Source organism: Lactuca sativa, chromosome 4 (genome assembly GCF_002870075.4).
Source record: "Lactuca sativa cultivar Salinas chromosome 4, Lsat_Salinas_v11, whole genome shotgun sequence".
Taxonomy (NCBI): domain Eukaryota; kingdom Viridiplantae; phylum Streptophyta; class Magnoliopsida; order Asterales; family Asteraceae; genus Lactuca; species Lactuca sativa.
The window spans coordinates 353,423,536-353,433,975 of record NC_056626.2 but is presented as its reverse complement, the minus strand read 5'-3'; the positions used below and the strand labels follow the sequence as shown (position 1 = coordinate 353,433,975).

Below are 10,440 nucleotides of genomic sequence, written 5' to 3'. Positions count from 1 at the left end.
ATAGAGTACCTGTGAATTGGGATCCTAGGAGGAGGACTTGCGGTTAGAACAAATTGGTGTGGAAGGTGTTGGATAAAGTGTTTAAGTCCATAACTATATTTGGTATGTATTTGACCTGACTTGGGATGGTCCATTTGGGTTGAATGGCATCACAACAATTGGATAGACTAAATGAGAAAAATGACACTTATGATTTGTTAATATATTATAAGTTATAATATATTAATATGAAATCATATTATTTAATTAGTATTGATCAAGAATTAATTTGGAATTAATTTTGTGATACAAAAGAGACTAATTAAAAGTATGGGGATTGATTGTGTAAATCATTCATTCTTATATATTGGGCTTATGATCTATGGTTCATAAAATTGGTCTAAAACCCATATGGTGCTCCATGGATGCTCCATGGAGGTTAAAACCCATGGATCATGGAGTAAGTGAAAAGTCATGCACACTAGGGTTTGCATGTTGTAACCCTAATTGCATGACACTATATAAGGAGCCCCATATGGAGCAAAATCGGCCACTAAGACTAAGAGAGAGGGCTAGCCGAAATTTGCATGCAAGTGTTCCATTCTGAAGTTATTCCAAGAAGTTTTGGTGTTGTGTGAAACAATTGAGACATCAAATTTGGGGTGCTAGGCTCACAAGGTCTTAAGGAATCAATCAACAAGAAAAGTATGTCATTCTATCTAAATTTTATATTACATGTACCTCATAATATGGTAGATAGGATGAATCCTTAGAAAATCAATATTTTCATGTATAATAGAGAAAACATAGATCCAAGGTTTATAGGGTTGCATGTACTGATAGGTTTGTGGGCACTACATCAATCCTATGGTGTACATGTAAACCCTAAAGATTTGGATCTAGTTTGTCTAATTAACATGCAATACTCATTCAAAGCTCATAAACCCTAGATCTAGCATATAGAAATCGATATTATCATAATAAAAGGGTTTAGATATAACCTTGATTGTTATGTAGCAATAACAATCTCAATTCCTCTTGATATTGACCTTTGAAGGCTTAGTGCCTTAAATGTTGCACCTCTAATGGAGTCACATACACCATGAGCAACAAGATGAACTTAGAAGAAGAAGGAAGAGCCACAAAAACATTCTAGGGTTCTCTCAAAGAGTTGTGTAACACCGAAAATTTCAAAACAAATTTTCATTTAAAAATAATCGTTTAATTCTTAGAAAAACTTGTTTAAAATCTCATTCATAATCGAATTACAAAACATAACTCCATTTTCACTTGCATAGTAAACCAGGATCCTCAAAGCATGACTCTTTCTCTGGTGTGTACAATCAAGCCGGTGTCGTCCCGTGATCCTGAAAGAAACCTGAAACACATACATAACACAAACACTGTAAGCACGAAGCTTAGTGAGTTCCACAAAATACCACAAATAACACATATTAGCCACTTGAGGCTATAACTCTGTGGGTCCGTGGACCCTGCTCTGTGAACCCTCTGGTTCTAACTCTGTGAACCTTCCGGTTCTAACTCTAGGAACCCTCCGGTTCCAACTCTGTAAACATGCACATCATAAATCACATAGAAATAATGCAGTACAACACATAACATACATAGCATACAAATACTCTGTCATATAACTCTGGTTACCTACTCAGGATAAAGTATAGTGAGAAGACTCACCTGGCAAGCAGAAAGCAGATATCCCCACACTTGAATCTCGAACTCGCCACCGCCTAACACGTAAGGCAAATACTCTCATGAATATAACTCTCGAGACTAGAATCAACCCTCTCATGGCACCCTCTTAAGGGTAAAAGACTATTTTACCCCTCTCTTGGCCCAAAGGCCACATCGCTGACCAAACCCTAAAAGTCAACGGTCAACTCTTGGTCAAAGTCAAAGTCCTCAGTCAAAGTCAACCCTCCTGGCTGACCCTGCTCGCCGAGTCAACCCGTCGACTCGTCGAGTCCCCATGTTCAGAACTTCCCCAATCCGCAACTCAACTCGCCGAGTCACCCCGAGACTCGCCGAGTTCCACAACTCTGAGTCCACTCGCACACAACTCACCGAGTCATCCCTTGACTCGCCGATTCTCGACTCAACCAGGAAATATTGGGACTCTTCGACAAGACTCACCGAGTCCACTAACAGACTCGCCGAGTCTAAGGCTATCTTCAACCTACTCGTCGAGTTGTTCATACAACTCGCCGAGTTCCAGGCCATCTTCATCCAACTCGCCGAGTTGTTCTTCCAACTCGTCGAGTCCCAGCTCATCTTCAAGCATGAAACGACCCAATTTTCATGACCAAAAATTTCGTTTTAAAAACATTACTTTTAGAAAATATAAAAGGTTAAAACATTGTCTGATCCAAAATATCACACCAGTGAACCGTGTCTAAAAACCAATTCATACATTTAATTAAAATATCAGAGTACAAATCCCAGTGAAGCTCGTAAATGCGGAAATCGAATAGTGTGTGCGTGACGTGCCGCTACCGCGCCGACTCCTTTTCCCTAGCTGAGGAGATACCTGAAACCAAAACTGAAAACTGTAAGCACAAAGCTTAGTGAGTCCCCCCCATAATACCACATACCATGCAACATATAACAAACATTATTCAGCTAGGAGTTACGGGCCTTGCCCACACTCGGGAAGATACGGGCCCTGCCCACACTTCGCTAGCCGGGAGATACGGGCCTCGCCCACACTTGTGAAGATACGGGCCCTGCCCACACTTCGCTATCTGGGAGATACGGGCCCTGCCCACACTCCGACCTCGGAGAGATACGGGCCCTGCCCACACTCAACCACCAACCCATAACATACAAGTATCATACAGACAACAAGTATAAGCAATCCTATCATGTTAACACATATATCATTCTTAACTACAACAGAGATACGGGCTCGGCCCACACTCTAGTACTAGCATCTCGTCTACACGGGTCGGCCTTGGTGCCTTAGACCCGTTCCTACTAGAAAGGAAACTCACCTCGAAATAGCTGCTGGTCTGTGTGGGAACTGATCACCTACTACTGCTGCTGCTGCTCCAGGACCCTCCGGCTGCAATTCCCACAATATACTCAATCAAACACTGCTCACTGACCTTGGGTAAAATGACCATTTTACCCCTGACCTTGCCCTAATTCAAAGTCAGAGTCAACTTTCAGTTGACCTCGACTCGCCGAGTTGGCTTTCCGACTCGCCGAGTCCCTACGCAAACGACTGCCCTGAATCCCGATCCTACCCGTCGAGTTAGGCGACGACTCGACGGGTTCGCCTTCATGACCAATATTCAAGTCCTTCATCCTACTCGCCGAGTTGTATGAACAACTCGTCGAGTCCATCTTCATCCGAAGAACACTCATGCTAAGACTCGCCGAGTTGTATGAACAACTCGTCGAGTCTGTTCTTGATCTAAGGAGATTGCCTTGAACTCGCCGAGTCGGGGCATCGACTCGCCGAGTACCTCCCTAGATGGGTTAAGCTTCCGACTCACTGAGTCACACTCTGTGACTCACCGCTCACTCGACACTACAAAAAGGGGGACAAACTCGAAGACTCGCGAGCAGACTCGCCGAGTCACATGAACGACTCGCCGAGTCGTTGCCATGCACTCCTTAAATATACCGATTTGCTCGATTCCAGTCCATGCCATTCATAGATCTGGACTTCTAGGACACGAATCACACGTAAAGTTTCCAACTTTACGTGTGGATATTCACCAACATGGATTTTAGGGCTCAAAATGTCTCAAAAGGGTAGATCTAGGGCTAACAAGCCACATGGGGCCAAAAAGCTAACAGATCTGAGCTCCTGGAGCTCAATCTTGCATAGATCCAAAGGCCAAACGCCTTATTACGACATATAATGCACATACAAACTTGGGGAAATGACCAAGAAGGACCCAAATGAAGTTTTAAGCATAGAATCAAGGGGAAAACGGGTTATACCTCAGAGGAACTGCTGGAAGGACACAAATAATGCTTGGATGGCTTCCCTTCTTCTGGATCTACTTCCTTCCTCTTTCAAAGCCTTCAAAAACACACCCACTAACCTCAAACTCTCAAGGAAATAGCTTAGAACGAGAGACACAGGGCTATAAGGGTCAATGGGGGCCGGCTTGGGGCTGATAAGTCCTTTAAATAGGGTGCAAACCCCTGAAACTTAGGGTTTCATCCAACAGTTGTGACTCGCCGAGTCCAGGATATGGACTCGCCGAGTCACCAACTTAAACGTGTCCCGGGTCCCGCATCCACTCGGCGAGTCGGACCTATGACTCGCCGAGTCCAAGGCAAAAAGAAAGGAAATACTCAATAACATTTACGTACCAGGAACCGGGTGCTACAAAGCAGCTCGTCGAGTCCACCCATGTGACTCGCCAAGTACCACCGGTCTGAATCCATTCAGAAGCACTCCAGGCCATGCAATTGATCCAAAACATAGATGTAGCCTCCTACAACCCATCCATCACGTAAAGTGGCAAACTTTACGTGAATCCAAAGAGATCTATGCGTTTTCACTCTAGGGTTTGGGTTTGGGACAAGATAGCTCCATCAACCACTCACAAACAGGGACTTTCATGCATTCCAACCCTTCTCCATTCCAGATCTGAGGTAGCAACCTCAGATCTAACCTCTAAACTCCAATACATCCAAAGATATGATCTCTAACACCCCCAAAATGATGCATCTAAGAAATAGCAGCTCAAAAACGAGATATTACCTCAAGGGAACGCCCCAACTGCAATGAAACTCGAATCCAAGCAAAGCCCCTTGCTCCAAGCCTCTTACCCTTCAAGATTTCCTCAACAATTGTTTCTCCAAGCTTCTAAATGCACTTGATCCACTCACACACAAGGTTAGGGTTTCTGGACTTGAGGATGAGTAAGGAGGCTGAGGAAATGGATGTTATGTTCTTTATATAGGGCTCAACCCCGAGAATTAGGGTTTTCTCCACTTAGCGCCTACTCGCCAAGTCCATCTTACTCACTCGCCGAGTCGGCCACTTAACACGTGACCAAGCTGCGACTCTACTCGCCGAGTCCACTCATGGACTCGCCGAGTCGCTCTTTCCCAATTTACTCTTTTAGCCCTTCAACTCCACTCTTGATATTTCGGGATGTTACAAGTTGGTCACGTTTTTTTTTTTTTTTTTTTTTTTTTTTTTTTTTTTTTTTTGGGGGGGGGGGGGGGGGGGGGTTAAGGGTTTGTTATATAAGTAGGTTATCAGGGTTTTCAACTAGGAAACTCTAATTTGACTGCTTAGGCCTTAAGCAACCCATGGACTCCCTCCTTAGAAGCTTTGGATGAATTCTTATGAGTTTCCCGTAGATTTCCTCCACTCCAACTTCTATGGAGTCCATTAGCCCAATATTCAACTATCACACAATTGACAGTTCTAGTCCCCTTTATTTAATTAATGTCTTTTAGCCACAAAATTAATTCTTATCAATTCTTGACTAATATTAATTAAACAATATGATTTCTCTTTTAATATATTATTCATATAATATATTAATAAATCATAATTAATCCTTTTTCTCCTTAATTTATCCTATCAGTTGTTATGGTGAAGGCAACCCAAAAGGACCATGCTCACAATCGGGTCAAGTACATACCAAAATAGTTATGGGCATAGACACCGAATCCAACATGTACACCATAGGAGTGTTAGAATGCTCAAAACACATCAGAAGGTAGTATTGGGCCCATACTACTGGAAGCACCTGATCTGTAAGTAATCCAAGTAAGAATCCTTAGGGTACCAAGGAGTATGTAGGGATGGGAATAGAGTATGTTTATGCTTGAACGAGTCTCTGATGATTTTGTGTTGTGTTTCAGAGACATCATGGTGGGTACACGCCATAACCTTGAGAGTAGTGTGACTGGGGACGAGGATATCTACATGATGATTCATGATGAGGTGACCGCAACCATTCGAGAGGCGATACCGAAAATGTTTGGGTCTATTAAGACCACCCTGATTGAAACATTTGATGAGTGTTATGCTGTTGTTACTGAGGTTGTTGCTGCTGCACCCACTGCAGCTGTTGTCGCTGCCAGGCCACAGGGAGGTGACACGATTAAGAAAGGTGTAAATAAGGAAGAGAAAGAGCAATGTACCTTGTGACTGTAGGGTTCATAAAGAGAACATCACCATCTTTTCATAACAACCTTAATTTGTTCGACTTCAACATCAAGTTGACTCATCTCCACCGATCATAATGAGACATTAATTGCAAGAGCAATCTGCATGTGATTCTTAAGTAACACTAGAGTCGTTTGTTGGTTCGATTGGAATAGAGGAAGTAGCTCTAGGGCAGGGGAATCGATCAATGGATATTTATTGAAATTCGAAATGCACTTTGAATTGGTAGTTTGTTAGATGACAATAACAATGGAGATGCCTCCGATCAGTAAAGGAAGATTGGGGCTTGGAGAGAGTAATTAATGGCAATTGTCGGTTATGGTGGTAGTGGTTTGTAGTAGATGATGATGTTAGTGACATGGTATGGTAGCTATCGAGAAGGACTTGAAGAAGCTGGAACATTAATCAACAATTTCTTCAAAACATGAGTCCAATTTCTCCGAATTTCCTTTCAATTCCCCTTTGATTGACTCTAGTTTGGAGTCACATCGATTTTGATTCAGTTTCCAGAATCCATAACTCAAAAAAGGAATTGTGGCATTTAGCTTTTCATTTGAATTTGTGAAGCAATTGATGTGTTCCAACGGTAAATTCATAGGTGGCCACGATGGTGAAGGTTATGATGAAGGCGATCTAAGGTTAAGAACATGTGTCGCAGTAGTGAATACTATACCCTCTTGAACTTATCCATTGATATAATGATCCTAAAGGTATAAATTTGCTATGTGGTTAGACAATGTTATTATGTTATATTTCGAACCTCTATCTCTCTTTCTCTCTCTCTCTCTCTCTCTCTCTATATATATATATATATATATATATATATATATATATATATATAACATTAACAAAATCAAACATTGATTATTTTATCATATAAAACAACAAGATATATGTGTGTGATGTAAAACATAAAAATATAGCCTATCATATTTTGGATATGCCGCTATCACTTTTAGGTACCCCTCCTATCAAATTTTGATATCCCGCCATCAATTTTGGTGTCCAGCCCTATGAAATTTTGATATCCCGCCATTTGACCTGTTATACGATTTCAAAGCTACCCTCTACGACCAGGCAAAGATTTGAAAATCACCGATTGAAGACCCTAATACTCCAAAACAACATAATGGAAACTTCACCAATCAAATACCCTAATACTCTGAAACAACGTAATCGAAACTTTACTGCCGCTATATTCACCAGAGCCACACTATTAAGGTATAATTTCGACTGATAAATGAATATCATTCATTATGTATGTAAAAAATTGGAATTCATCTAGATGGACTGATTAATTGATCCCTTTTGGTTTGTTTTATGCATATTCTGATTAGGGATTCATTATTGGTTTTTTTCCTATCTCTTCGTCTATAAATCTAAAAAGTAGTCAGTGATGATTATGGATCTGAGTTTGTTGTTCTAACACTTGCGATTATTTTGGGGCTTTTGACGGTTGTACCCATATTATCGCCCCATTGAGGATGCTACTTTTGGGGTTGTTGACGATTTTGCCCCCGGGTTTGGTGTATGGCTTCTGCTGTGTTTGCTTTGCATTGTTGGCGTGTTGCTGCATTGGGGCTTTGAGTGTTTTGCACCTGACTGCCCTGCTTATTGACTGAAATGGTTCGTTCCTCTATTTACCTGTATGAGCCTTGTTTGCTTATGTTGTAGTATTGATTTCTGGTTGTTGATTTTTTGTTATTTTGTATTTTTCATGCTTTCATGGTGTGTTGTTGTCAAGGTTTAAGGCTTAGTTTTTCCTGTTGTTGGCTTTGTTAATTTTTGGGTTTGCTTGGAGTCCTTGTATTGGTTGTTGAAGCTGCTCAAATTAGTTGAGAGAGGGGTTGCTAAAGAGTTTGCTGGAGATTAATATTGAGAATACAGCTGTCTAGGTAATGCTCACCACCATTTCTTTCAGTTACTTGTTTATTATTGCATTGTAGTTTGATTTCATTTTAACTTAACATTCAAGTTTTTGTGAACAAACAGTGGTCGGGTCTACTTTATTGGCAATTAACCTTTTATGCATGTTTGGGGCTTCTATAATTTTTTCAATCTAAAGGTACACCCATAAATCTCTTCAGTTAATGTTATAACAAAATATTGTTAGTATAAATTATGAAATAATTATGTCTATTTACAGGGGAGCCTGGCATTCATGTTTGAAGTGCCTCATCTTAATGAGGAATCACTGCAAGAATATGATGAACTAGAGCTTTGTTATATGGAAACAGGTGTTGTATATAGATGCCATGTATTTAATGACTTTTTGCCACATGTAATTTTTTTTTCTCTTATACCCAATATAGTCAACAACGCAGGAAAACAAAAGGAGTTTAGAGGAATAGACCATGGAGATGATCAAGCTGTAACCCTAAACCTTAACAATAAACTGTCGCAATTTCTTGATGATGATTCCTCATGGAGTTTGAATTTGGACAATACCTTTTTTCATGTCAAGCTAAGGTTATTCAGATAGTCTTTGTTGTGTTACATTGTTAGTAACTTAATATGGATTTATTGAATTTTTATTTTCTTTTTACATCTATTATGCAAGCTAAAATGTCCATTTAAGGGCTTTTCGTTTGTTGTTAGCTTCTTGAAAAGCATTGACCCTACATGAGATAGGCATTCAATTCATTTCTTAAATTTTTAGCTAATTTGTTATTTCTTATTAGTTGCTTATGGTTATTCTCCAGAGTGTTTTGCTCTTTTGTAAGATGGAAGTTCATCTCTGGAATCAATTGGCAATGAGATTGAGAAGGCAACATCAAGCATTTCTGATCTTGGGCAATTGGTGGAGGTCAGCTAGTTTGTTGGTTTTCTAGTGATAATATATGTGTTGCAAATTTTGTTTAGTAAGATAAGGCTGTATACAAATAAGGTGCGAGACATTATTTTTCATAGGTAAAAGTATTAGATTTTTGTTTTGGAATATATAAATGTATTGGATTTGAATTATTGTAGATTTATTTTTCAGATTCATATTATTATAGATGTATTGGATTTTTTAATTTTTTCTTATGCATTTTGTGCAGAAAAAAGATTAAATTTTTTAAATTATTTGTTGTTGTTTTTTAAATAAAAAATCCATTTTACAAGTTTTTAAAGAGAACATTATGGATGTATTTGCAGCAAACATTCCGTGGGTGAGGAATTGAGTCTATAGATTTAGAAAAATAAAAAATAAAAAAAGTTAAAAGGCCTGGTTGCACATATTAAAAACAACTATGTAAACAAGCAAGATTTAGCATAATAGAACACGGTTGTGTAGAGGAGAACTGGGCTATATAGTCTAACGTGAGTATACTACATTGGAAGGAAAACCCATGAAAGGACCCGGTTTTTTATCATAGGAACCGGGATATATTATATTAATAAGTCCCGATTGTTAAACCAGGTTTTATTCATTTTTTTACATAGGACTCGCCCCACTAAAAACCCGGTTGAAAACCGGGTTCTTTTAGGCTTTTAACCGGGTTCTTTAACCTATTTTGTAGTAGTGAGTTATGGAAATCAGGGAGTTCAAAGTAGAATTTTTGGACAATGGGGGTTAAAGTGTAACTTCCGAACTAGTTATGAATTGATTTTTGGATGCTACGGGCTGATTGGTTATTTTTGGATTGTGTTGAAAGGATTTTTAGAATCAGGGGCTAGAGTGTAAATATTGGACTTAAATTGAAAAGAATAGATGGGGAACGGCCGAAAGTGTAAAAAAGGGTCATAAGTTTGAGTTTTGAGACGGGGATATAAAACCCTTCGTCCCCTCTTTTCCCCTCGTCTCTAATGCACCCAAAACCCTAACCCTAAATGTTACTCCGGCCGTCACCTTGTTCTCCAACTTCCAGCCGCCGCCGCACCTCCTTGATGTCGCCTTGAGCCACCGAAGTGACCAGTCGCTGCACCCGCTGCAGACGAAAGCATGGAACGCCGAAGTCGATGTCGTGGTTGTTTTTGTTGTTGTTGTTCTCAGTAGCTAATTTTCTCCGTTCTCCGTCTACTTTGTTGTCGCGTTGTCGTCGTCGCCGCTGCTCCAAGCGACTGTCATGTTTGACGCTGCTACTCCAACTGTCGTATGCTGCCACGAGGGTGCTTAAGTTGGTGTATACATTTCGGTGTTTGAATCTCATGTTTTGAGTTTGTGTGCGTGTGTCATGTTTTGAGTGTGTGTGCGTCTATTGCTGTTGTGGCATGTCGGAGAGACATTTGTGGGTGTTTTGTTGGCCGGAAAGCGAGACAGACCACCATGTCAACCAACCATAGTGGCTGCCGCCTTGTTGCTATCTTCTACT

At 40.3% G+C, this 10,440-nt stretch overlaps 1 protein-coding gene across 4 annotated transcripts; it reads left to right on the top strand.

The window, feature by feature from the left end:
* The first annotated feature begins 7,065 nt into the window (after positions 1-7,065).
* Positions 7,066-9,172, top strand: LOC111918415 (trafficking protein particle complex II-specific subunit 130 homolog). Of its 4 annotated transcripts, none has more exons than XM_042901476.2 (7): positions 7,068-7,366; positions 7,483-7,771; positions 7,947-8,040; positions 8,138-8,210; positions 8,292-8,382; positions 8,458-8,614; positions 8,848-9,172. In XM_042901476.2, exons 4-7 carry the CDS (start codon positions 8,172-8,174, stop codon positions 8,900-8,902), a joined length of 342 nt encoding a protein of 113 aa, XP_042757410.1. In that variant the 5' UTR covers positions 7,068-7,366; positions 7,483-7,771; positions 7,947-8,040; positions 8,138-8,171; the 3' UTR covers positions 8,903-9,172. The 4 variants fall into 4 exon arrangements, with proteins under 4 accessions (XP_023769858.1, XP_042757410.1, XP_042757409.1 ...); XM_042901475.2 differs by having other exon boundaries at positions 7,890-8,040; XM_023914090.3 differs by having other exon boundaries at positions 7,066-7,366; positions 7,483-8,040; positions 8,470-8,614.
* Positions 9,173-10,440: the final 1,268 nt, after the last annotated feature.

What these genes read in the sequence shown, in the direction of transcription:
- LOC111918415 (XM_042901476.2), top strand. Translation starts at nt 8,172, where the DNA reads ATGCATGTTTGGGGCTTCTATAATTTTTTCAATCTAAAG. An exon ending in ATAATTTTTTCAATCTAAAG is followed by an intron (nt 8,211 to 8,291) that starts GTACACCCATAA and finishes GTCTATTTACAG; the next exon opens with GGGAGCCTGGCATTCATGTT. An exon ending in GCTTTGTTATATGGAAACAG is followed by an intron (nt 8,383 to 8,457) that starts GTGTTGTATATA and finishes TACCCAATATAG; the next exon opens with TCAACAACGCAGGAAAACAA.